General features: G+C 46.5%; 1 protein-coding gene across 1 annotated transcript; it reads left to right on the top strand.

The window, feature by feature from the left end:
- On the top strand, positions 1-26,847 carry LOC107123033 (putative short-chain dehydrogenase/reductase family 42E member 2). Its single transcript, XM_015426189.1, has 11 exons — positions 1-275; positions 5,062-5,157; positions 9,509-9,569; positions 10,443-10,561; positions 10,649-10,724; positions 13,787-13,869; positions 15,649-15,786; positions 17,502-17,567; positions 18,746-18,809; positions 24,901-24,974; positions 26,641-26,847. The coding sequence occupies exons 1-11, from the start codon at positions 18-20 to the stop codon at positions 26,845-26,847; spliced, it is 1,242 nt and encodes a 413-aa protein (XP_015281675.1). The 5' UTR covers positions 1-17.

Here is a 26,847-nt window from a genome sequence, read left to right as displayed (position 1 = left end):
GGAAGAAGGCCCTCAAAATGGTGTCTCAGTCTGGGGACGTGATCCGAACCCGTTCCAATGGAGTGGTGCCCCACTGCAGCCAGGCCTCGGATTGCAGACTTAATGGGCACGTTGGACCGCTGCAGAAGAGAATGGCTAAGGCATTGATAACCGGAGGAGGGGGCTACTTTGGCTACCACCTGGGCTGCGCCCTCGCCAGTGAAGACATCAATGTTGTTTTGTTTGACAGACAGAAACCTCGATGGAAAGTTCCCAATCGGGCAGTATTTTTCCAGGTAAAGCGCCGATTCACATGTCATGGAGCACACAAGTTGGGTCTGGAGTAGGGTTGCCATTTCATGGGCTCCCATCCTTGCACTCCAGGAGGAGCCAAAATGGGGATCGGAAAGCCATGTCATGATATGAAAGTGACATTGCGACACTCTAGGAATCCCTTGAATCTACCATAGATATTTAGGGAATTCCTACAACATTGCGATCTCACTGGGTACCATCGGAAGTGATGTTGCACTATTGCGCAACATTGCTCCCCCCCCCCCCCCCCGGTTTCTGTTCCCGATGGAGTACAGATGGTGCCTGGCAATCCAAATTAGGGTTCATTTAGTAGTCATGTGCAATTAATGGCTGTTGTTCATAGGCTGGAGACTTCCATGGGGGGACTAGCTGGCAACGTGATGTCACAAATGATGTGGTGACATCACTTCCAACACAAATTGGAAGTTACAGCATGCAGGAGGCGACGCTCTAGCATTTGCCCAAAACTCAGTCTTGGGTGAATGCTAGAGCGTTGCCTGCCTGGATGCCACTTCTGGGTCATGCTGGGAGTGACAGGATGGCATCACCCATGACACCAATCACCCACCGTTTCCCCCCGAACGTTTCCCAGCCACCCAGTGTAGTGGCAGTGGGGAGAGCTGAAACAGAAAACTTGGCCTCCCGAATTGCTGAGGTCACAAAATCATAGCGTTTGTTCATTTATTTATTAAATTTCTGTATTGCCCAGTCCCTGAGTATACAAGGCTCCTGGCAATTTACAACAGGTTAAAAACAATACAAAATTACAGATTAAAATCAACAAATCAGTTATTCTTAATTTAATACTCTCCAGATGGCATCCATAATTTTAATCGAAAACTTACTCTGGACTGTTCTTCTGTTTTGGACTCAGCAACTTTGTAGAAATTTTTTTCACAAGAAGCATCTTTGAAAAATAACTTAATTGATGCTTAAGGTATGTGATAGTGGGTGTGCACCAGGTCCTATAGAGACTGTCTATAGAGAAGCATTCTCAGTGAGATTCCTAGACCTCATCAATGGCTGTGCACTGGGATAGTTGGTCACAGAGCCAACCAGAGGGGTAGTGATCTTGGTCTGGGTTCTGAGCTGGTCTCAAGACCTGGTGAGAGATGTAGGAGCTGTTACACCAATTGGGAATAGTGACCACAATGCTATCAAGTTCAGCAGTCAGTCAATGGAAAGTTACCCTTAAATTCCAAAACTGTAACATTTGATTTCAAAAGAGGGAACTTTACAAAAGTGAAGGGAATAGTGAAAATGAAGCTGAAGGGGAAACACTAGAGAGCCAGTTCCCTAGGGGATGCTTGGAAGCGATTTAAAACCACACTAATTGAAGCCCAAATAGAATGCAGTCCACAGGTTAGGAAAGGCACTGCCAGGTCTAAAAGAAGGCCTGCGTGGTTACCAATGCAAGTCAAGGAAGCTATAGAAGGCTTCTTTTAAAAAGTGGAAGGTTTGCCCCAATGCATTGAACAGGAGGGACTCACAGGCTCTGGCAAAAGAAATGAAAGTCAATAAACAGGCATGCAAAAAGAGACTTTGAGGATGTAGGGTACATACCCCTGCCACAGCCCCTGTTTTCAGGAAAGGAGTCTGAAGAATTGAGCCAAATTGATGTGACCAGAGATGGAGTTCTAGACCTACTGGGGAAATTAAAAACTGATAAATCTCCAGGTCTTGATGGCATACACCAGAGTTCCTGTATGTGTCACCTGTCACTAATTTCAGCTGCTGTACCAGAAGCCTGGAGAGTAGCAAATGTTACATCAATTTTTAAAAAGGAACCCAGAGGAGAACCAGGAAATTACAGGCCACTCAGCCTAATGTCTGTCCCAGGCAAACTAGTAGAAACTGTAATCAAAGATAGAATTGTAAGACACATAGAGGGACAAAGCCTGCTGAGGGAAAATCAGAACGGCTTCTGCAAAGGGAAGTCCTGCCTCACCAGCCTTGTGGAGTTCTTTGAGAAAGTGAACAAGCATGTAGACAACGGTCACCCGGTAGACATTATATTCCTGGACTATCAAAAGGCTTTTGATAAAGTACCTCACCAAAGACTCCTGAGTAAACTTAGCAATCATGGGATAAGAGGACAGGTTCTCTTATGGATTAAAAAGTGGTTAAATGAGAGAAAACAAATACGAATCAATGCACAGTTCTCACAATGGGAGGAAGTAAGCAGTGGGGTCCCACAAGGATCGGTATTGGGGCCAGTACTATTTATTTTATCTAGAACTAGGGGTGAGTAGAGTACTGGCCAAGTTTGCAGATGACACAAAATTATTCAGGATGGTGAAAACCAGGGCTGACTGTGATGAGCTCCAAGAGGACCTCCGCAAACTGGGTGAGTGGGCGACAGTGTGGCAAATATTCAGTGTTGGTAGGGGTAAGGACAAAAAAATCCCAGCTTCAAGTATAGGCTAGTGGGGTCTGAACTTTCTGAGACTGAGAGGCAAAAAGATCTTGGGGTCATAGGGTTTAACTCAATGGAAGTGTCAACCTAGTGTGCTGCTGCAGTGAAAAGACAAACTCCAGGGCTTTTTTTTTTTTTTTTTTAAGGTGCTGGAACTCTCAAGAGGGAAATGAAGTTTTCTATCCGCATACTGAAAACTCATTAAATTTTAAACGTTTTAAAAAGAATTTTGTCGAAGAGGCTCCGGAACTCTGTTCCAGCATGTTCCCCCAGAAAAAAAGACCTGGCAAACTCTATGGTTAGGGATTATTAGGGAAAGGGATTGAGAATAAAAAGGCCAATATTGTAATGCTCCTGTATAGATCTATGGTGCGGCCTCATTTGCAATACTGAGGCCCCGTTCATACGAGCCCATTTGGGCCGGGAGCGGGACGGAACTGGGGCGGAGCAAACAGGCGCGATCTCACCTCAACATCTGGCGAGCGTGCCGTCTCCGTCCCTGATCTGTCCCAACTGCCCATACTGCACCGCAAAAAACAACCACCTCTCTAGGTGGTTGCATCCATTGGTGCGGCTCAGGCAGGGCTGTGGGATCGGCGGCGCGTCCTTGCGCCGCCGCATCCCGGCCCCCAGCCGTACTGCGCATGCCCGAGCATGCGCAGTTCGGCAGCCTCCCCCCTCCCCTCGGACTTTTCCTCCCCGGCATCTGATCGTGCCGGGGAGTGCTGCGCCGCGGCTAGGGGATCCGTGGGATCCCGCCGCGGCGTCTCAAGTTTGGAGCGGCTCTGAGTAGCCGCGTTTCAGCCGGCCCGTGTGCCCGGGGCCTGAGTACAGTTCTGGCCACCATATCTCAAAAAGGGGCTGATATGCCTTCCCTATGAGGAAAGTTTGTTGAAGAGTCTGGGACTTTTCAGTTTAGAAAAGAGACAACTAAGGGGGGACATGATAGAAGTTTATAAAATTATGCATGGGTTGGGGAGAGTAGACGAAGATAAATTTTTATCCCTCTCCCAAAATCCTAGAACGTCAAGGGGATCCAATGAAATTGATGGGCAATAGGTTCAGGATAGACAAAAGGAAATACAACTTTACACTGAGAGTGATTAAAATATGGAATTCACTGCCAAAGGATGTAGTGATAGCCACAGGAATAAACAGCTTTAAAAAGGGATTAAACAGTTTGGTGGAGGATAAGTCTATCAATGGCTCCTAGCCATGGTGGCTGAGGGGAACCTCCACATTCAGAGGCACTAAACCTCTGAATCCCAGAGCCAGGAGGCAACATCAGGGGAAGGCCTCAGCCTCTATGCCCTCTTGTTGGCCCTCCAGAGGAACTGGTTGGTCACTGTGTGAGTCAGGAGGCTGAGCTTGATAGACCACTGGTCTGATCCAGCAGGGCTCTTCTGATGTTCTTAAGCATGAGGTTCAGGGCAAGGTTTGGATCCCAAGTGTTTATGGAATTAGTATAGAGGCAGTAACACAGACCCCTTCATTTCCTATTTGATGGGGCGAATCCACAGATTTCTGTCCTCTGGGCTTCTGCAGTTAGCTTTTATCTGGATTTCCATACTTTCCTGAAAACATCCAGCATTTCCTCCTCTCACCACCGACAAGCTTTTTGCCACTTTTAAAAAATCATCAGTGTTAAAACCACATAGGAATATACCTGGATTTTATTTTTAAGGAAAACACCCTATCAGAAAGCCTGCTGGGGTGGTAAGAAGAGCAACATGGGAACTCACCCCACATACAGAAAAAAGAAAGGGGGGGGGATAAAGAAGACGCAGGATGGCTGCCACCGTCTCTGGCAGGGCCGGCTCACCCACTAGGCGAACTAGGCATTCGCCTAGAGCGCCGGGCCCTGGATGGGGCGCCAAGCTGTGTCTCCCCCCTCCTCCCCCCCTTTGGTGGTGGTGGTGGCGGCGGGGGAGGCGGTGGTGGCGGCGGCAGCAAAAGGGTGGCTGGCTCCAGAGGTCTCCAGGTTTCTAGGCCCCACCAGGAGGTTGGCATCTGCGCCATAAGGCAGCCTCGCCTAGGGCGCAGAAACACCTCGAGCCAGCCCTGGTCTCTGGGAGGTTTAATACAGTGCATTGTAAGAAATCCTGCAGTGATGTACTCTGGGCATAGAGCAGGGGTCACTGGGGGAGTGGGGAGGGGGAGGTAGCTGTGAATTTGCAGCATTGTGCAGGGGGTTGGACTAGATGGCCCATGGGGTTCCTTCCATCTCTGTGTTTCTATCGTGAGAGCACTTGCACAGCGGGTGAGTGGGCTGCTAATATGATGTGATCATCCTAAAGAGATACTGCGATAAATATTCTAATTGCAACTCTTTGCTACGGATTCCATTGCAGGGAGATGTGAGAGATTATGAGGCTGTGTTCAAAGCCTGCGAAGGGGTGGACTGCGTGTTCCACGTCGCATCATACGGCATGTCAGGATCAGAGCAAGTAAGTCAACATCGCTCTCAAGGCATTTGCACACACCCAAAAAGCATTCAGGGACTCAAGGTGGTCTCCCCTTCTTTTAAATTTATACCTAAATAACCTGATGTTAAGTCTTTCTTCTCCAGAGTGCCTTACCCCCAGATTAGCTTCGAAAGAACTACCCTTGCTACTGTATGCCGATGATTCAGTTTTTATCTCTCACACCAAGGTTGGCCTGACGTGACTCCTGAGATGTTTCTCAAATTGTTGCCTAAATGAGGAGTTGAAAATAAACTATAACAAAAATCTTGTTTTTTCCTAAAACCAGCACCCTGGGTCATTCCAAATGGACTATAGCAAACTCAGATATTGAACAAGTCAGGAATTTCTGCTACCTGGGGGCTGTTTTCTCTTCAAACCTCTCCTGGTCTCACCAGCGGAAGTTTGCTCTGAATAAGATCAAGCCTCCTACTGAAGCCATATCTTTACAGGGGGAGGACAATATATCCCCAGTGCAATTTCAGGTGTTCAGTTCTAAAATAACACCCCAGTCACTATATGGGGTCGCTATCTGGATGTCGGTGACCTCAGAATCTTTTAACCATCCCCTGTGTCAGTTTCTGTGTAGGATAATGGGGAGTCCCTCATTGTGTCTCAGATGTATCTCTCAGAGCTGAACTCGACCAAAAGTCATTGCAAGCCAGAGCATGGCTCAGAGCATTCAAACTAAGGCTAAGGATTATTTTTGCTTCGGAAGCTGACAGTCTGCTGTTCTCGATGGGTGAAGACAGTAGATGCCCGATTAAGGCAGCTAGGGCTTATAACTGGAGATATCTTCTTGCTAGATAAGGCAAAGGCCCTTTCACTTGTCCAGAATCACCTTACAGAGCAGGATTACAATGGTATGATGGTTCACTCTCGCAGAGTCTGCTGAAGTCAATTTTTTGGTATTTTACTGTGCTGTTATACATGCTGTTATACATGACTGTGCTGTTATACATGAGACACCTAATGTCCCCTCACCTTTTTAGGGCATTCGCTTTAGCTCGCCTTAATGCTATCCCCTCCGATGTATTACAGACCAGGTTTCGTCGCATTCCATATTCAGATCATCTCTGCCCTTGTGGTCAGGGTAAAATTGACACTCTGTCTCACAAGATATTGGAATGTTAGTTTCCCCCCACTTTTAGGAACTGCTGGATCTCACTGCTTTTACCACGCATGTCATTTAATAAACTTCAAGGAGATAATATTCCCTATCTGATGCAGACAGTGACCCTGCTATTTGCTTGAGGACACTCTAGCTCTGACTAAGATAGCCACACAGGTGGACCTAAATTGGAAGATGTTCTAATTCAGCAGCTGTGCATTTGGCACCGGACACATGACTTTCATCTTTAGAGGCCTCACAAACATCTTTGTCTTGTGTCTATAGATTTTGCTGCTTAACCTTCCTTTTCTTGGTCCAGTATTAACTTATTGGCTATCTTATTGTAATATGTATTATTGTTACGTGTACCTCAATACTGTTTAACCTCTGAAGAAGGCCCCAATAGGGCGGAAACGTGTCAGGTCATGTGTATTGGCCCTTGTGTTTAGGCCACTTGAACGAGGCTTTCATTGTCTTTCTAATAAGTACATGCATTTTTGTATATTATAAGTTTTAACTAGGTTTTTAATACTGACCCTTTATCAGACTTCTTTCTTACCCTTGTGGGTCTTGATTCCAGTTTTTGGATCAAGTTTGTTTTACCCTCCCTGTGTCTTACCCAAATACAACCTACTTGGGGGTTTTTATTATAAATTTTTATTTAGTTTTAACACATTATAGGGCAGTAAGGGTACAGGGGATGGGATAAGACATCATGGGAAATTCCATCAAATTTATGTACAAGCTGTTACAAATTTACCATCTTCATTCTATTACTAGCACTTTGATTATCTGATTGTTCTAAATGTTTACAATCTTTTAACTTTTTAATATGGTTTTATGGTACTGGGTACCGACCAATGTAAGCCGCCCTGAGCATGTTCACGGGGAGGACGGGGTATAAATGGAATAAATAAATATTTGTTTCCAGATCTCTTTAATTTATATAATTACTAAAACTAGTAACACAATCAATTTGCTAAAACCTTCTAGATGTCAGCTAGCTGCCATGTTTCACTTCTTTTTGTCCTTTCCTGACTGTGGCATGACTGCACATGCTTGCTCGCTTGCTGTAAACAGCGATAGGGAGGCGCTCATGAGACCGTGCGAACTGGCGCTGCCAGACACGGTTATCTGACTAAACTTGAGGAGGAGGCAGGGCTTGCATTCCACTGTTGGTGTGAATATTTCTGCTCTCATGAAGCACAGAGAATCTCCCGTTCATTATGTAACCTCCCGCCGGGAGAATTCCCCCGCGCGTGCTTGGATTTCATTTGCTTAGCCAATTGCAGCATCATGTTATATGTAGTGATGCATCTGCCCCATTGTCATTCCTAACACTATACCTGTAGACCATGACAACGGACCTATAGTCTAATGAAGCATAACGATTCCCTGGAAACGTGTGTGGAGATTTGCATGCTGTTAAACCTGACACTATTGTGATTCCTGAAAAAAGTCAGATTCTTTACAGTTCAAGTTAGAGTTTCTCTAAGTCTATAATAATTGTATCCATTACTCCTGGTCTTCGAAGTTTCTTTCCACCCAGTCATAGAATGGTATCCAGTTGTCCCTCACATTTCGTTTGCTTCGGTCTTTTAATAAGTCCGACAATATATCCATTTCTTCTGTTTCAATTTTTTTTTGTCAAAAGTTCATTTTCCATTGGTATCTCTGATTTCTTCCAGTACTTAGCATAAAAAAATCTTGCTGCTGTAACTATATGTATAATTAAGTGCGTAACTTTCTTATCTTTTACATCAGGCATAATATTAAGCAAAAACATTTCAGGTTTAAATGGTAACGATATCAAACCTATTTTTTATAACATTTCATGAATCCTTCTCCAATATAACATCACCTCTTTACACTACCACCAAACATGAAAAAAGATTCCCACTCGTATCTTACGCTTCCAGCATTTGTCAGACATTCCGGGCTACATTCTAGCTAATTTCTCTGGCGTTATATGCCACCTATAGAACATTTTATATACATTCTCTTTAAAAGCAACTGATTTTGTTATTTTAACATTTGTTTTCCATATTTGCAACCAATGATCAAGATCAATATTATAGCTAAAATTTTGGGCCCATTTTATCATACATTCTTTAATCACCTCATCCTCCATCTTTATCGGTAACCAATACCCATAAAATTAATTTATCATTTGTTTCATAAAAGTGTATCAAACGCTGATTGTTCTGCATCAAACCCCTGAGGTTTATCTTCAGCATATCTGGATTCTAACTGTACTCTTGTTCACCAATCCAAATATATATCTTGTTCCTCTAATTCTTCTTTGGACTTCAACCTATCTTCCTTTCCTAATAAATCTTCATATCTAGCTACTTTTTTCTTCTCCAATAATATAGGTTGAGTAAATGCTTCCACCGGAGAGACCCATTTCGGGATCTTCACATATATTTTATGTGTGATTATTTCCCATATTAACAGCAGTGCTTTCTTCACCAAATGACTTTTAAAATATTTGTGATTGTCTGCTTTTTGATACCAAAGATAGGCATGCCATCCTAGCTTTAAATCATGTCCCTCCAATTTTAGTAATCTAGTATTTTCCATTCTTATCCATTCTTTAATCCATGTCAATGCACAGGCTTTATAATATGTTCCCCAGTCTGGAAGACCAAAGCCTGCATTCAAATACAACCTCCTTGGTCTCCAAATTTCTGTATAATATATTTTCCTTTAGTAAATAATGTATTATTCTTTTTAGTCATTGCTCAAGATCATCTGATCATAGGGCCTCTGAAAAGGAAAGGATACAGTTTAGGGAAGATGGACTGTTTGGACCCGATCCTGGGATTTGCCCCTTAACTGCACACACAGGATGACTGTATACATTGCAAAGTCATTGTGCCTGCAGTTGACAACATGAGGCCTTTGTCCCAGATGTGTGATCGGAGTTTTACACCTTCCAGGCACATGTCATTTCCCACTAGATTTCTACTCCAGAGGATTGAGACTTTGGCTTTTTGCAGTCCCTGAGTAGTGAATGTGAACTGCTGATCAGCTGCCTAGAGTGGTGGTGAGCTCCCCTTCACTGACAGCTTTCAAGAAGAGGCTGGATGAATATTTGTCAGAGATCCTTTAGGCTGGTCCTGCATTGGGCAGGGGGTTGGACTAGATGGTCTGTATGGCCCTTCCAACTCTATGATTCTATGAATGAACAATGATTCCAATGTGATCCCTTTTCCTTTCTAGCTACAACGTAAAGAGCTGATTGAATCCATAAACGTGGGAGGGACAAAAATCATCATCAAGGGTATGTAGCTCAGTTTTCTTACAGGCCTTGCAGGGAACCGAATTACTCCTCCCCAAACCCTGACTTCCCCAGGCTCCACCTCCAAAATCTCTAGGTATTTCCCAAGCTGGAGTTGGCAGCCCTACCTTCAGGGTGCTAGCTTTCAGAGTCAGATTGGAAGGGGTGCCATGTAAGTTTGTATTGGACTCAGTGGACTTTGTTGTTACTTAAGAAAGGATGTCTCTTTTGAATGCAATGACTTGGAAAGAAAAATATAATTGTGTGGATTGGAATGCAAGGGAGTGGCCTGGCTTCCTGTTTATGGCCCAGCTGCTTTTAGCAGAACATGAAACCACGTGTGTTTTCAGCCCCCCTAGATTCCCTGATAGGAGCTGCGGTGGCTCAAGTGGTTAAGACGCTGAACTGCAGGCTGTGGAAGGTCAGTAGTTCAGCAGTTCGAGACCCGAGTGTGCCGCATGACAGAGTGAGCTCCCGTCTCTAATTCCAGCTCCTGCCAAACTAGCAGTTTGAAAGCAAGAAATTGCAAGTAGATAAATAGGTACCACTTCAGTGGGAAGGTAACAGCGTTCTGTGCGCCTTGGTGTTTAGTCATGCCGGCCACATGACCACGGAAACTTCTTCAGACAGCACTGGCTCTTCGGCTTGGAAACGGAGATGAGCACCACAACCCTAGAGTCAGATTCGACTGGCTTTCGAGCAAGGGAACCTTTACTTTAGTTTACCTAGATTAACTGATAACTTTACTCTCCAGATTGATTCATGTTGGTCTGAAGTAGCAGAACAAAGTTGGAGTCCAGTGGCATCCTAAAGACCTACAAAGCTTTATTCACGATATAAACTTTCTCTCCAGATTCATTTGTCTTTTCCATACAGTTTGCCAGCAAAGGAACATTTCCAGACTGATATACACCAGTTCAGTGAATGTTGTATTTGGAGGGAACCCCATTGAAGAAGGTGACGAGGAAACGGTGCCATATTTTCCACTGGAGAAGGTATTCCTCACCCTGTTGGTAGATGACCACAGCTCTAAGTTTTATTATTATTGAACAGTGACATGGATTGCTTTGTCTCTCTTTTAGCACACCGACCATTATTCGAGAACCAAAGCAGTTGCTGATCAGATGATACTGGCTGCTGATGGGACACCTCTTAAAGGTTCGTTGTTGTTGTTCAGTCGCACAGTCGAGTCTGACTCTTCATGACCCCATGGACCATATCACGCCAGGCCCTCCTGTCTTCTGTCGTGCTCCGGAGTTTGCTTAATTTCATGTTCACCGCATAGATAACACTGTCTAACCATCTCATCCTTTGCTGTCCCCTTCTTCTTTGACCTTCAATCTTTCCCAACATCAGGGTCTTCTCCAGTGAGTGCTCCCTTCTCACTTGGTGGCCAAAGTATTTCTTTTAGGATTGACTGATTAGATCTCCTTCCAGTCCAAGGGACTCTCAAGAGTCTTCTCCAGCACCGTAATTCAAACGCATCTATTCTTCGGCGCTCAGCCTTCCTTATAGTCCAACTCTCGCAGCCATACATTACCACTGGGATTATTTTGTGACCAACTTTCAATTATGATGTCTAGAAATTAGAAACTCTCTGCTTTCCAGGTGAGGGCCCAGTCCTGAAATGGTTGTATTAAAATAATACAGAGGAGAAAGCATCTGGGCCTGTGCAGAGTTCTTTTTCTCTTTTTCACAGAACACCGTAACGCAGGGGCAGTCAACCCCCAAGAGCACAGGAGGGAGAGCCTGGGAAGGGGTAGCATCGTTGATGTCATCATTTGCCCTGCCTGTTGTTTTTGCCATGACTGGATTTAGACGTCTCATTACCAATGCTGATTTTCTCCACGCTATTACCCCCCTGCATATCTCATCTAAATCCAATCATGCCTGCTATTGTCAATCACCGGGTATTGTCATTTGCCTGCTAATGTCATTCAGCATCTGAAATCATTCCACTTTCCAATAAATGAAACAGATGGACTCCCATTCTAGCTGTATCCGAAGAAGTGAGCAGTGAATCACGAAATACCCTGCCACATATTTTGTTAGTCTTTAAGGTGCTACTGAAATCTTATTTCTGTGAGAGTACTCACAAAGAAAGGCATGATTACATCTTTTTGGGGGAAATGCTGTATCGGACAGAGGGGACAGTTAATTGCAGCTGGCAAAGTGCATCAGGACTTATATGCTCTTGAGACGTGCATGCAGAAAGCAAACTTTTCCAAGCATCGTGATCACGAGAATTGCTCTTGACCAGGGGTCATTTCGTAGAAAAAGAGCTAGGGGGACTCATTAGCATAACTCATTAGCATATGCCACTCCCCCTGACATCACCGGAAGTGTGTCCTCCCCACAGCCGGTGGCGACTTCCAGCGGGCACCAGCAGGGAGCTCCAGGCCCCGCCCTCCCGCACCTCACCCGGGGGGATGGCGTCCCCCCGCGTCCCCCCCCAAATGACCCCTGCTCTTGACTATGGCACAGATGGTTGGGACACAGAGACAATTATGCAATTAGCCAACTTGAAAGCCAGAATTTAACTAAAGCAAATTTACTGTTGAAGGAAAATGTATGCATTGCATTCAAGTGAAGGTGGTGAGACCCAGCTTTAACAAAAGGCATGAGATGAGGCAGATGAAGTGACCCCAAGAGCTGATACACAGTGATGTCTGTGGACCAAAGAAAACTCAACCCCCTAATGGGAATAAACATGTGCTGAGTTTTATTGATGACTTTTCAAGATATACTGTGACCTACCTAATTAAAGAGAAAAGTCAAGTGCTAGAAAAATGTAAAGCATATGTGGCAATGGTCAGTAACAGATTTCAAAGAAATCCACTAGCAATTTGCACTTATAATGGAAGACAATACGTGGGACATGAAATGAAGAATTATTTAGCTGAACAAGGTATAGAGCATCAGCTTACAGCCCCATACATGCCAGAACAGAATGGTGTAGCAGAGAAGAAAAACCGCTTGTGGACTTCGTATGCTAGACCTTGAGAAAGGAGTATTGGAAAAGACAATGTCTGGTGTACAAAGAAGGAGAGAAGGAGACCCTATAGGGGACAAGAAGAAGACAATTAGACAGGATAGTGAGCTCAGCACCTTCTCTCCTATTAAGTGTCATTCCTTGTCTCTCTCCAGATTATTGCTCTTAGGGCAATTTCCCCCTGCTTCTTGAAAGTGCCACCCTCAGTCATATCCTCTCTTTCAGATAGAGATGAAGTTCAGAACCTCTGTCTCTCCTCTTTCCTATCAAGTATGTTAATTCCTAAATCTTTATCTACTCTTTAATCAGGTTGTGCTCCGTTGCTGTGTTAATTACTCTGCCAATAATCAGAAGCATTGTAGGTAGCAAGTGCTCCTGATATGCACAGTGGCTGAACTCCCAGTGCATGTGGATGTAACATCTGAAAGGGCTTTCATCTTGTCCCCTTTGCCACAGTGTGCAGGGGAGTGACCCGTGACCATATCATCCAACCCAGCCCCTTGTTGGGCAGAATCATCTCTGGTCCCGTTCACACGGAGAAGTTGCCGTGCTAAAGACACGGATGATAGGCGGATTTTCCGGGCGCGATCACACCGCAACATCTGGGAAGCGTAGTACACCTGTGGCTAACCCGTGGCTTCTCGCCGAAGATGCAGAGTAAAAAACTACCACATACGATGTACTAGTTTCTGGAAAACGCGAGGGCAAGGGCAGCCGTCTGATCACGTTTCCGTTTGAATCCCGTGGCATCTGGCGCCCGTCCATGTCCTGTCACACACCGGATGGTGTGTTTTTTTGGTAAGTCTCAACAGAATGCGCACAATCATGCGCATACGCAAATTTCAGTGTGAAAAAAAATTCCAGTTTGCCATGGAAGCGGCGCCTAGCGATTGCCAGTGTGATCGTGCCATGCCACTTCTTTGCTGCGCTGCAGGATAGCCGTGTGATTGGCACCTAACGGCCTAACCATGGGACCTCGACGGGACATGTGATCGGACTGCTACGCATTACTTTGCTCCGGGGCAAACAGGAACGCTCCCCACCCTCGCATTTTCCAGCCTGTGTGACCGGGACCTCTGTTATTTTTTTCTAGAACAAAGTTTGAGTCCAGTGGCACCTTTAAGACCGACAAAGTTTAATTCTAGGCATAAGCTTTTGTGTGCACGCACACGTCTTCAGACCAACCCGACTACTCATCTGAATGTTATTTTTTCTGTTCTTCTCCTAGGAGGGGATAAACTTCATACATGTGTTATTCGTCCACCTGGCATCTACGGGCCGGAGGAACAGAGACACCTTCCGCGGGTAGCTGTAGGTATTGGTTTGTGAGCCCGTGGGTGCCTGATGGAGCACTAGAGCTGAACGCTGAATTTGTCTTTATTGCTAATTCAAACTGTGCCTTAATAAACCAGATCAGTTCCCTTCTATTTTTCTACTAATTTTCTACCTGGTTTCTGATTAGGGGAGTTTTGTAAATATGCTCGCATGGATACATTCAGGAGAGATGTTTCCTAATGATACCACCGCGCTTGCAGAAAGCCAGTGAATTTTTTAATTTCAAAGAGATGAAAATTGGCTAGCGGCTGTGAGAACGAAACAGGACGTTATCTCTGCAAAAACGTGGCTTTTAATTCCAGATTGGCAGGCAGCCAAGAAGGGTGCTTAATCTCTCCCGCCCCTGCTGATTCTCCCTGGGAAACGGCATTTTAAAGCGGTCGTATTTTGCTGGTGGAATGGCAGAGAAGCTTTTTTAAATCTGACGTAAACCAGATGTGAAAATCAAGATAAGATAGTGGCTTCCTCCAAGCCCTTGTGTAGGCAGGGTGTTCAGGATTGTGTCAGATTGCGCCAGCGTGCAATATTTTAAAGCAGAACCTTGATGGCCTTTAGTTGTGTGGCATGTTCTTTGAGGCTGGTTCCAAAGTTAAGACGAGAGGGCATCTGTTGCAGTGACCTGGCTGAAGGGAAGCCCAGTCTGGGTCAGTGCCTGGATGGGAGGTCTCCTGGGAATCCTCCGTAAAACACTTTGATTTTTATTATATTGGAAGGCAGGCTCAGACTCAGAGAAGAGAAAAGACGTGACTCCTACAGACTCAGCCCCAACCTGGATGGCCCAGTCTGGCCTGATCTCATCGGAGCAGAGAAGCTAAGCAGGGTCAGTGCCGGTTTGTACTTGGATGGGAGACCACCGAGAGAGACGGGAGGCCAGGCAATGGCAGAACGCCTCTGCTCATCTCTCAGCTGTGACTTGACAGTGCTTCCTGCCAGAAGCTATAAACTGGGCTTTTGCCGACCTTAGAAGCTGAGTTCCAGGGCTCATGAGCAATTTTGTCAACTTGAACTGTGTAAATACTGCCCACATGGCCGTGGGATTTCAAGGGCCAACATCTGCAGGGGAAACTGAGTAATTCTGGAGGTTTTTGAGGGGAAACAATCTGCCTCGCTTGCTGCTTGAGGCTTATGAAAATTAAATAATGTAGGGGGAGAGGGGAGTAAAGCCTAAAACCAACCCCCCCAAAATGAAAAATCAGAGTCCTAATGCACAAGCCGGAGTCAGTGCTCTGGGTCCCACCCCTGTTCACAGCTGTGAGCCCATGCCCTGCCCCTTCAAGGCACATGTGCCCAAATGTAGGCACAAGCAGTACATGAACGCACATGAAGCCACCTTATATTGGATCCGGCCACTGATCCATCGATGTCACTATTGTCTGCTCAGACTGACAGCAGCTCTCCAGGGTCTCAGGCTGAGGTCTTTCCCATCCCCTCCTGCCTGGTCCTTTTAGTTGGAGATGCTGGGGATGGAACCTGGGACTTTCTGCATGCCAAGCAGAGGCTCTGCCTCTGAGCCACAGCCCCTACCCTGCACGCATAGTCTCTGTCCCTGTGATGAGGGATGTTAGAACAGCAGCATTCCTGAGCATGGCAAGAGAGCCATGGCGCCGTGTCCGCATTCAGGCAAATGAGCATAGATGGCAGCAGGGCATGTGCTCTTGGTCACAAGTGAGGGCGGGGCCAGCGTGCTTGCTTCTGCTCCCAAGTCCACCTGTGTACAGAGCTAACTCACCTTAGCATGTACGTTCCTTTACACAGAAGAACATCCAAAGGCAGCTCTTCAGCTTTGAATTTTGGAATCCCAACATCCTGATGAACTGGGTCCACGTCCGCAACCTCGTACAAGGTCATCTCTTGGCCTCTGCGGCCCTAACGGCTGAGAGAGGCTACATCGCTGTAAGTAAAGCTGCTCAGGGTTTAAAAGTGTGGCTGGAATACTGGGGGGGGGGACTGTTGATTCCCATGGACCCGGGGTCCCCAACATGGCGCCTGCGAATGCCGTGATGTCCACTGACACCTTTCCTGGGGCTCGCCAAGCGGACGGGGTCAGGTGAGGCTTTTGCCCATCATGGCTTCTGATTGGCTATCGGAGAGCTGATTGGCTATCGGAGAGCTGATTGGCTATGCAGGTTTTTAAAAAGTTGCTTCAGCAACAGCTGCCGCCCCGGCACAAGGGGCTTCACTGTGTTCCTTTGTGTGTCCTTAGACAGAGTTTCTGCTTGAAATGTTGAAGAGGTGCTATGAGAGTGATACGTAGCCTCGTTCCCTGGCTTTTTGTGGTTGGCTCTATTGCCTGGCACCTGCCATTTTGCAGTTGTGCGTGCCACCTTGTGCTAGACTTCCAAAGGGGCCCACAGGCTTGAAAAGGTTGGGGACTCCTGCCATGGGCCCCTCAGACGGGACCTTTTCTGTGGTGGCACCTTGACTTTCGAATGCCCTCCTCCCACAACTATTGGCTTAGGTGTCAAGTGAAAACTATTTCTGTTCACGCAGACTTTTTGGTAACCTTACAGGGGTTGTTTCAGTGTAAATGGCGATTGTGTTGTGTGTCTCTGTATGCAAAGCTACAAACAGAGGGGGGACCAGAAATTCTGCCTAGATTACGTACATTCAACCGCCCTAAAGAGTAGAAAAGAGCAAGAGTCCAGTGGCACCTTAAAGACTAACAAAATTTGTGGCAGGGGATGGGCTTTTGTGAGACACTGCTCAGTTCTTTAATGACTCACGAAAGCTCCTCCCCTGCCACAAATTTTGTTGGCCTTTAAGGTGCTACTGCTCTTTTCTACTGCTACAGACAAATGCGGCTAACCGTCTTGATCCTAAAGAGGTTTCTCACCTGCTTCAAATAATGAAACAAACCTTTGCATGACTGTGGCCCCGGTCACACGGGAGGATTTGCCCCGCGAAACGGACAGATTGAGGGCGGATTAAACCGGCATGATCAGATGCCAACATCTGGCCGAAGATGCGGATCTAAAAGAGACTAGTGAAAGGGCAGTACGTACCGGATGACACGCAGCATCAGCGGTCGTGGGATCGCCGACACGCAGTTATCCCGTGGTATGCGTGGCAATGGCGAACTGCGCATGCGCACAACTGCTGCGGCTGGCCCTCCTTGCCCTTCTTAGCGTCGCTTCCCCTGCAGCATGTGATCGTGGCTGCCGGCAGAAGCGCAGAGCCTCGGGGGACCTGTCTGATCCCGCTGCTGCGCTTCTGTTTGTTGCGGCTCTAAAAAGCCACACTTCCCCCGTGGCTTTCCCCGCTCGTGTGACCGGGGCCTGTATTTGTTATTTCAGTGTGTACTGATCCTGGATCCTGGTTTTAGACGTATTTGCTAAAGAATAAGTATTTCCTTTCTGTTCTTGTAGTTGCTTGCATCGGATTGAACTGGGTATCAGAAGAAGCCTATAACTTTTTAAAGGACCATCTTAAGGGAAATCTTTCTTTTCAGACTCTGATATGAATGAAAAAGGTCTTTTTTTAAAAAATTGGCACTTCATTATGCGCATGTTAAAAAAAACAAGTTGGGGGGAAAAAGAGAAAGGAAGGGACATCATTCTCGATCCTGTACGTTGTTTGTTGTTAATTTCTGTCTCCTTTCTTCCTCTCAGAGTGGTCAGGCGTATTATATAAATGATGGCGAGAATGTCATTTTTTCTGAATGGATAACCCCACTGGTATGAAGGACTAGCATATGGAGCAGAGGTCCATCAGTGGCTATTAGCCACAAGGTATAGCTAGGGGCTCTGGGGCAAGTGATGCTCTGTCTTCTTGGTGCTTGGGGGGGGGGTCAACAGTGGGAGGGCTTCTAATGTCCTGGCCCCACTGGTGGACCTCCTGATGGCACTGGTATTTCTGGCCACTGTGTGACACAGAGTGTTGGACTGGATGGGCCTTTGGCCTGATCCAACATTGGCGTCTCTTATGTTCTTATGTTCTTATGACTTTTAGTTTTTATTTGAGGAAACCGAGGGGACATACTTCCTGTGTGTGTGTGTGAGAGAGAGAGAGGGAGGCCACTGTGACAGTGTGGTTTAGTGGTGAGAACAGGGCTCCCCAGGACTGTTGAGCCTGAGGCCACTTCTGATATTCTGGGAAAGGGTCGTGTGCCTGCCCACATCACTGTGCTGCCCATTAACCTCAGTACCACATGACCATGCAGTTATGTACTGACCAATGGGCAGTCATACAGAGGTCCTCCTTGCTTTAGAGAACACGCCCCCCAATCATGGGCCACCATCTAGTGGCCTTGATCAAGCAACCCCCCCCTCCCCCATGTCTGGTCTTGAGGCAAAAGGGATCTCCAAGCTGCCTGTCTGGAATCCCACTTCAAGCACAGATTGAGACCCACAACAACCCTGTGAGGTAGGCCAGGACATGAAAGTTATTTGCCCAAGATCACTGGGTGAAGGGGAGCGTCATAGCTTGGCAAGGGCGTTCACTTTCATCACCCTAGAATCACAGAATCACAGAGTTGGAAGGGGCCGTATAGGCCATCTAGTCCAACCCCCTGCCCAATGCAGGATCAGCTTAGACTAGAGCATCCCTGACAGGGGTTTGTCCAGCCGCCGCTTAAAGACTGCCAGGGAGGGGGATCTCGCCACCTCCCCAGGCAGCTGATGCGATTGTTGCACCCGCTCCATTCTGTCCACATCCTTTTGGAAGTGAGGCCTCCAGAACTGCACACAATGCTCCAGGTGCGGCCTGGCCAATGCAGTGTACAGCGGGACGATCACATCTTGCGATTTGGATGTTATGCCCCACTTCTGTTCAAATTATTTCCCACCTGGTTGGCCAATGCCATAAAATCAGGTTTGTTTCGTTCTCACATTCTCTTCTTTTCTGTCCCCTACAGTTTGAAAAACTGGGCTACAGGAAGCCGCAGATACACATTCCTGCTTTTTTTGTTACTGCAACAGGTAAAACGAGCATTCGCTGCTGTGTTTGGGAATTTGCCTTGTGGGTAAATGTCACTCCATCCTGTGGGCTGGCCACTATTTGGTGCATGTGCTGTTCTCTGGAGTCAGTGAGATGAAAGCTACTATGGGATTTTGACTTAAGCCCTCTGTTCTCTCATGAGAATAATTTGTGGGGTCCTCATTGTTCCCAGGTAGGTACTAGGGCTCTCTGTTCCTGCAAGATTCAGAAGGCTTGGTGGCACAAGCTGTAACTATGGCTTGCGCCAGCAACAATTTTAATCCTTTTGTAAATCAGTAGGTCTCAAAGTTTAGAGCAGCTTTTTGTATATCTATATAATTATCCAATGCCTGCAAAGGTGGGAGGGAACATTGTCTATTTTGTTAGCAAGGTAAATTATCTCTATAATGCTAACAGTTGGGAGTCTCATCAGTGGGTTCCCTCCCCACCCCCAAAAGGCGTTCCAAACAGCCAAAGAGCCTCAACAATCAATGGCAACTGCAGGTCCATTCGGGAGCCATTTACAGAGACATATCCTAGAAGGTCAAATCCAGTGTGCATTGAAAATTCCCTGTTTCAAAGCTCCCTGCAGTTTTAAAACTGAATTGTGGCGGGGGGGGGGGGGGGGGGGGCCTGATCCAGACTGGGACTGTGGAGAGAATACGCTTCCTCAACATGGCAAATACCAGTGCCCTGCGATAGGATCCCAACACTGCCTTGGCAAATGCTGGGAGATTTGAGAGGCAGTGCCTGCAGATGGCACAGTTTGGAAAGGCTGTGATGTCACTTCTGGGTATTATTCTAGGCTGCTTCCTCTAGTCTCTATGGTCTTTACCAATCAGACTGGGGAAATTCTAGAGTGTCACGATGTGAAGGCCATTTTTTCCCCACTCCTCAGTTCCTTGAGGGCGGGAAATAGGGCCTGAGGGTGAGAAATTCCCTGCCTGGATTGGTTAATGGAAGGCTGATCCTGAGATGGTTTCAATTTGGGAAAAGGTTTTTCTTCCCATGCACTGCGGCTCAGGTTCAAATTGGGGACCTAAATGGCTAGAAATTAACTATTGCCTGATTCAAAGGATTCTTAATCAGATAATGATGAGTTGATCATTTGATCAAATTTGTATGTTTTTTCTGCTGAGGTAATACCATGTTCTGTAATGTTTAATGTGTCAAGTTGAATACTTACACTTTATTCAGATGACAAGCCCAGTTTCAAATTTCTGTGATTCCTAAGTCTTATGACATTGCTTATTACAGGTACCATCCTATTGAGTACATTGATTTATGTTGTGTAATCCGCTTTTGAGTCTCAGTGAGAAAGGTAGACTATGGTCCCGGTCACATGGGAGGATTTGATCCGCAAGAGGGACGGATCGGGGGCGCATCAAGCGGGCGTGATCACATCGCAACATCTGGGAAGCGGCGCGCACCTGTCAGAGGCACTGGAGTGATCATGCTTTAGGCATGCACGTATAATGCACGTATAATCCGATTCATCTGATGAAGTGAGCACTGATTCAGGGAAACCTTATGCTGCAATAGGCTCAGTGGTGCCGCTGGACTCCCCCCTTCCCCCCCAGCTGACTGCGCTGGATGGCCCAGGCTAGCCTGATCTCCCCAGATCTCCTCAGATCTCAGAAGCGAAGTAGGATCAGGCCTGGTTAGGACTTGGAAGGGAGACGTCCCGAGGGTTGCTCTGCAGAGGCAGGGAACAGCAAACCCACCTACAGTTGTCTCTTGCCTTGAAAAGCCCAGGGCTATTTTTGGGCAGGAACGCACAGGAACGGAGTTCCGGCTGGCTCCCAAGTTGGCCACGCCCAGCAGGAACTCATTAGCATAATAGGCCACACCCAACAGCAGGAACTCATTAGGATTGGCTACATTAGAGGTGTGTGGCCTAACATGCAAAGGAGTTCCTGCTACAAAAAAAGGCCCTGGGTTTTGACCACAAACAAGGTAAACAGAAGAAGCAAAAGGTGGGTGTGGCTGGATGACCACACTTCTGGTAACATGGGGGTGAGGCCTAATGTGCTAATGAGCTGTGCTGTTGGGTGTGGCCCAATATGCTAATGAGTTCCTGCTGTTGGGTGTGGCCTATTATGCTAATGAGTTCCTGCTGGGCTTTTTCTACAAAAAGAGCCCTGGAAAAGCCTATATCATAAATGCCAACAATGCACTTCAAGTCTCTGCATAGGATGGAGAGCCCACGGGTGGGGCTTGGAGAACTCCCAGAATTACAGCTGCACTCGATGCACCCTCCAAAAGGGCTGCTTTGGAGGGTGGACCCCACTATACCCCCTCCCCAAACCCATACCCTTCACATGCTGCCTCCTAAGAATCTCCAGTAATTCCCCAGCCCAGGGTTGGCAACTTTAGGACTTGATGGTACTCTCCACCACCATCTTCATAGTTCATCTTGGGCATAAATGCCATTTCCCCAAGATCACACCTAAATCGCTGTAGCTGCCGGTAGTAAACTTCAAACGAGTCATGTGCTTTCTCGATCACAGTCCTCCAAGTAATTCAAAGGAATAATGAGTGAGTCGATACTCACCTCGGCATCTGCTATTTTGTCACTGCCATGTTCAGTACAGGGCAGTCCACCCTGGGTTCGATTGCAACCCTGCCAAAGATCCACACTCCACTTCCAGCATTTAAATCTAGCTGTATTTCTATTGTTGAGTTAATCTGGCTGAGATGAGATGTAATCTATAAAGCATTTTATATTTGTCTCACTTCTTGAATAAGCCATGGATGATTAAAAAATAATAAGATTAAATACCCTGATGTGGAGTCAGGTCAACAACTGCCATTCCCAGATTTCATTTCCATAATGTTCTAAAAGTCTCTCTCCTTTTATCTAGATTGAGCCAAATATAATGTACCAAAAGCCCCCTCCCTTTAATTATTACATTGGTATTAACCATTTCTCCTGTTGGGTTAATGCCATATTGGAAAGGCATGAGATAGAGATGGGTACAAAATCCAAAATCTTAATCTAAATTCCTCGTGGGTAATGACATTCTTAGTTGCCAATACCCTCAGTATGGTTGAACTTGGGATCATTTATTAGATCCCGTGCTGAAAGAGAAGAAATAAATTTTCTTCCACTTTTATCCCAAGCCCTCATCAAATAACCAGGAACAAACTTTATCCTTTAACTGTGCTGCTGTTCTTTTCCTTCTTAAAACTCTGATAACGTGGTCCAGGGGTTTTAAAAGGCTCAGTTAGTCTAGGCTGGGGTTTCTAAAACTTGCTAAACAACTGGGATGTCCTTTTGAAAGTTTGAGAAAGGCTAAGAGACACGGCTGCAAAATGGCTGCAGTGGGGGTGGGGCTGATTACAAAATGCCTGCCACGGGTGTGTGGCCAACCACACAAAATGTTGGAGGAGGTGCCAAGCTGCGTGTAGTCCTGTAACAGAGGCAGTGCCTTCTGAATGGGCTGTTCCTTCAGATGCCCAGCCAATGCCTCTTGGCCTGTTCTGAAGCACCGGCTGCCTCATGGGGGCTGAAGAAAGCCCAGGTCAGCTCTTTTGTTTGAGGAAAGAGATGTTTGCTCCTTCTCAGCGTGGCCACCAAGAAAGAGATTGATCCCTGAGCTCAAACAGACATGCCTGCCCAGTAGGGTTGCCAATCCCCATCTACTTTGGGGGTCATAGAGAGGGGGGGGGGGGGGAGCTGCTGGGCACTCCATTATACCCTATGGAGACCAGTCCCCATAGACTATAATGGAGAATCAATCTGTGGGTATCTGAGGCTCCAGGGGAGGGCCTGTTTTTTGAGGTAGAGGCACCAAATGTTCGGCATAGTTGATGGTGCCTCTCCTGAAACAAAACCTCAAGTTTCAAAATGTTTGGACCAGGGGGTCCAATTCTATGAGCCCCAAAAGAAGGTGCCCCCATCCTATGTTATGTCCAATGGAGGGAAAGCATTTTAAAGGAAAGTGGTCCCTTTAAATGTGACAGCCAGAACGCCCTTCCAGCTTGTCAGCCTCACCTGGCAACCCTAGTGACATCACAAAAGCAAGCTTAGTGACATCACAAAACCCTAGTTACATCACAGAATTAGCTGTACTACTTTAACAAACGTCGTGCTTACTTCCTGAGGAAAAAATCCAAAGGGTCTTGGAAGGGAACAGGCAGGACTATTTTGGGGCAGGAACGCACAGGAATGGAGTTCTGGCTGGCTCCTGAGTTGGCCACACCCAGCAGGAACTCATTAGCATAATAGGCCACACCCAACAGCAGGAACTCATTAGGATTGGCTACATTAGGGGTGTGTGGCCTAACATGCAAAGGAGTTCCTGCTACAAAAAAAGGCCCTGGGTTTTGACAAAAGGTAAACAGAATAAGAAGCAAAAGGTGGGTGTGGCTGGATGACCACACTTCTGGTAACATGGGGGGTGCGGCCTAATATGCTAGTAGGCTGTGCTGTCAAGGGTGTGTCCTAATATGCTAATGAGTTTCTGCTGTTGGGTGTGGCCTATTATGCTAATGAGTTCCTGCTGGGCTTTTTCTACAAAAAAAGCCCTGGGAACAGGAAAAGGCACAGGTCATTCCCTACCAGCTGTCTGACTAGCAAAGTGCTGAGCTCTCCTTGGGCAGTAGGGTTGTCAGGTCCGACTCAGGAGATATCTGGGGGACTTTAGGGGTGTAGCCAGGAGACTTTGGGGGCTCCACCCCTAAAGTCCCCAGATATTTCCTGAGTGCCTTTTCCTGTTCCCTTCCAAGACCCTTTGGATTTTTTCCCCTCAGGAAGTGAGTGAGCACAGACTGCACAGTGTTTGTTAAAGTAGTACAGCTAATTCTGTGCCCTGGCCCCTCAGCAGTCATTGGGTCCAGAACTCCCGCAGCCAATCCCTACGGTCCCCATCACTGTATCTACCCTTCATTGACATGCCTTGTTGCCTTAACATCTGAATTTCTGTGCAGCTGAAATAAAGTAGTCGCACAATATTTGGGTTGTGTCTAGTTTAGGATTTTGTGTCTTTGGCTCTGAGGATAAAAGATCCTTGTAACTGAACGTTAACAGATGGGAGACTCTACTCTAAGTCCAACATCTTTTTTAAAAATTACCCTTGGACCAGCTTCTTAGGCAGATGGTGCTGAAATTAGATTTGCCAACCTCCAGGTGGGGCCTGGGGTTCTGGAATGATTGCTGATCTCTAGAGACTACAGACATCAGCTCCCCTGGAGAAAATGGCTGCTTTGGAGGCTGGGCTATCTGGCTGAAGTCCTTTATACCCATACCTGGCTGAGGCCCCTCCCCTAACCCCGCCCTCCTCGGGCTCCACCCCCAAATCAACAGGAATTTCCCATCCCAGAGCTGGGAACCTTCTAAAATGGACCAGTGGTCTGGGCAACTTTGTATTATGATCCTGTGCCCATCAGCCTTCCACTGTCTCGCAGCTACCAATAAAGAAAGTTAATTTGGGTTTATTTAGGTATCTGGCAAGTATTGGTTTGCAGGAACCCCACTTTCCCCTTGAGTCAGTACAAATGTTCACAGTCCAGCACTGGTAGGATATTCACCCTGTTTGTGTGTGCCTCAATTGTTTCTGGCTCTTGTTACCAATGCTACCTTTAACCAATGTTCCCTCTAAGCTGTGGAGTCTTGTGAGCAAAAATTATTCTTTGTGAGCTACTGGCATTAAAGTTGCGAGCCAGCGATTCGGCGACTGCATAAATTAGTTTGCTCTGGAGCCCTCCTTCCTGAGCTAACACAAAAATGTGTGAGCTGGAGGCTAAAAAACTGTGAGCTAGCTCTCACTAGCTCAGCTTGGAGGGAACACTGCCCTTAACTATAAATGATATCTGAATGAAGGAACTTTGATTCTCGAAAGCTTGTGTGCGTGAGGTGGTTTGCCACTGCCTACCTCTGTGTAGCCGTCCTGGACTTCTTCCTTGCTGGTCTCCCCTCCAAGGACTAACCAGGGCCGACCCGAGATCGGAGGAGATCAGGCTTACCTGGGCCATTCAGGTCAGGATTCCAAAAGCTTATATATTGTTGGTCTCTAAGGTGCTGTGGGATTCCAACTATAAATGAAGTGGATCTATAAAAATAAAACTGACTGTAGAAATGGTCTTTTACAGCTGCCTTGCTGGAATATCTACACCTGCTTCTTAAACCAGTTGTCAACTTCACACCCATCGTGACCAGAAACGAGGTAAAAAAAATACCCCATATATTCTTGCATGGTTTAATAGCAACAGGTTTTCTGTCTGAAGGAAATAATCGGAACTGAGGCTGTAGGTACCCTACTTAGAATGGTTCATAGCCCCTGAATGAAGCCTAGTTCTCACTGAGGCGTTGCATTGGTATCGCTTAAACATCAGATTGTGGCCTCACATGCGTGAGTGTACCTCACGTGCACACTACATGCATGTAGAAAGCAAGGGTGTCAGGGAGAAGGATTCTGGCCTAGCCTTTCCCTGACATGCTACTTTTCTTCATGCAGGGATTTTGTTCTTGTACGTTTCTCCTGCTCTGCTGTGTTTTTCCCCCAAGGACAGTGTGAGAAAAGAGGGTGCCAGAAGGACCCAGTCCTGGATCTGCTAGTGCCCTCTGTCTGTTTTGACCCCCCCCCCAGATGTTCACTTGCATACAATGAGGGTGACAGGGGGATTGCGTGTCATGGGATTCCTCATCTGTGTGTTTTTTCATTTCAGTCCAGCCTTTACATCACTTTCAAAAGCTGGCTGGGGTGGGACCAGCTTTCTTTCTTCACCGTCTTGCTTCACTAAAGCACAATCTGCAAAGACAGATGATGCTCAAAAAGAATCAGTAGTATGTTATGTAATTAGGCGCCTTTCTAGCCTCAGGGAATCCATCACTCTTGACAAATTAAGCTATTGCTCACTTGCTGCTTGCCAAAGCCTTGGAAAAAATTCCTGGGGGTGGGAAGGAGTACAAACGGTCCCTGAAAGCAACATGACATGGGCAAAATCCGGTACTGATTGCGGTACAGTAAGGGCTACCAGCTCCAGGCTGGGAAATTCCTGGAGATTTTAGGGGTGGAGACTGGGGAGGGCGGAGTTTGGGGAGAGTACAATGCCATAGAGTCCATCTTCCAAAGCAGCCATTTTCTTCAGGGGACTCCAGCCCCCACCTGGAGGTTGGCAACTCTAGAATCACTTGGCCAAAAAAAATCTAATGAAAAAATAGAATGCACACGCTCAAAATAGGCAGTGGATAGAAACTATATTCATTTATTTACTTTACTGACTTGGCTTCTTTCATTGACCTCATTGGTACAATTTATGTTTTTGACTGGTTTCTGTTGCACTGGTTATGAAAGCATAACCGATGCAACAGAAACAAGTCAAAAACATAAATTGTGCCAATGAGGTCAATGAAAGAAGCCAAGTCAGTAAAGTAAGTTGTAAGCCGCTCTGAGCGGATCTGGAGAGGTAGCAACATATCCACATTTTATAAACCAATCAATCAATAAAAGCAGGTAATTATTAATTGCTAGTTCCATCTCCTACCAATTAGTTCGAAAGCAAGAAATTGCAAGTAGATAAATAGGTGCCACTTCAGTGGGAAGGTAACAGCGTTATGTGCGCCTTGGTGTTTAGTCATGCCGGCCACATGACCACGGAAATGTCTTCGGACAGCGCTGGCTCTTCGGCTTGGAGACGGGGATGAGCACCGCAACCCTAGCGTCGGATTCGACTGGCTTTCGAGCAAGGGAACCTTTACCTTTACTATTAAAGACTTGTGGGGTCAGCTGGCCTCTTACCCCCATTTGCAGCACAGCAGTTGCCGTTCCTGTCTGCTTTCTTTTGTCAAGAGTGTCAGCTGCTTACATCTCTGTCCTTCTCTTCCCACAGATCAGAAATCTGACGGTCACTCACACTTTTCGAATAGACAAGGCCCGGAAACAACTGGGTTACCACCCCAAAAAGTTCACACTGGCCGATACCGTGGATCATTACCTGAAAACAAGGTCCCCGTGCCAAGATCAAGCATTCTCCCCCATGCTGTTCCTTACGTTCAGCCTGTTCTTATCCGTGATCTTTCTGTCTTTCCTTTTTTAA

This window comes from Gekko japonicus, unplaced genomic scaffold (genome assembly GCF_001447785.1).
Source record: "Gekko japonicus isolate JY-2015 unplaced genomic scaffold, Gekko_japonicus_V1.1 scaffold384, whole genome shotgun sequence".
NCBI classification, from domain to species: domain Eukaryota; kingdom Metazoa; phylum Chordata; class Lepidosauria; order Squamata; family Gekkonidae; genus Gekko; species Gekko japonicus.
Note: the sequence above shows the minus strand (reverse complement) of the source record. Positions and strands in the feature narration are given on the sequence as shown.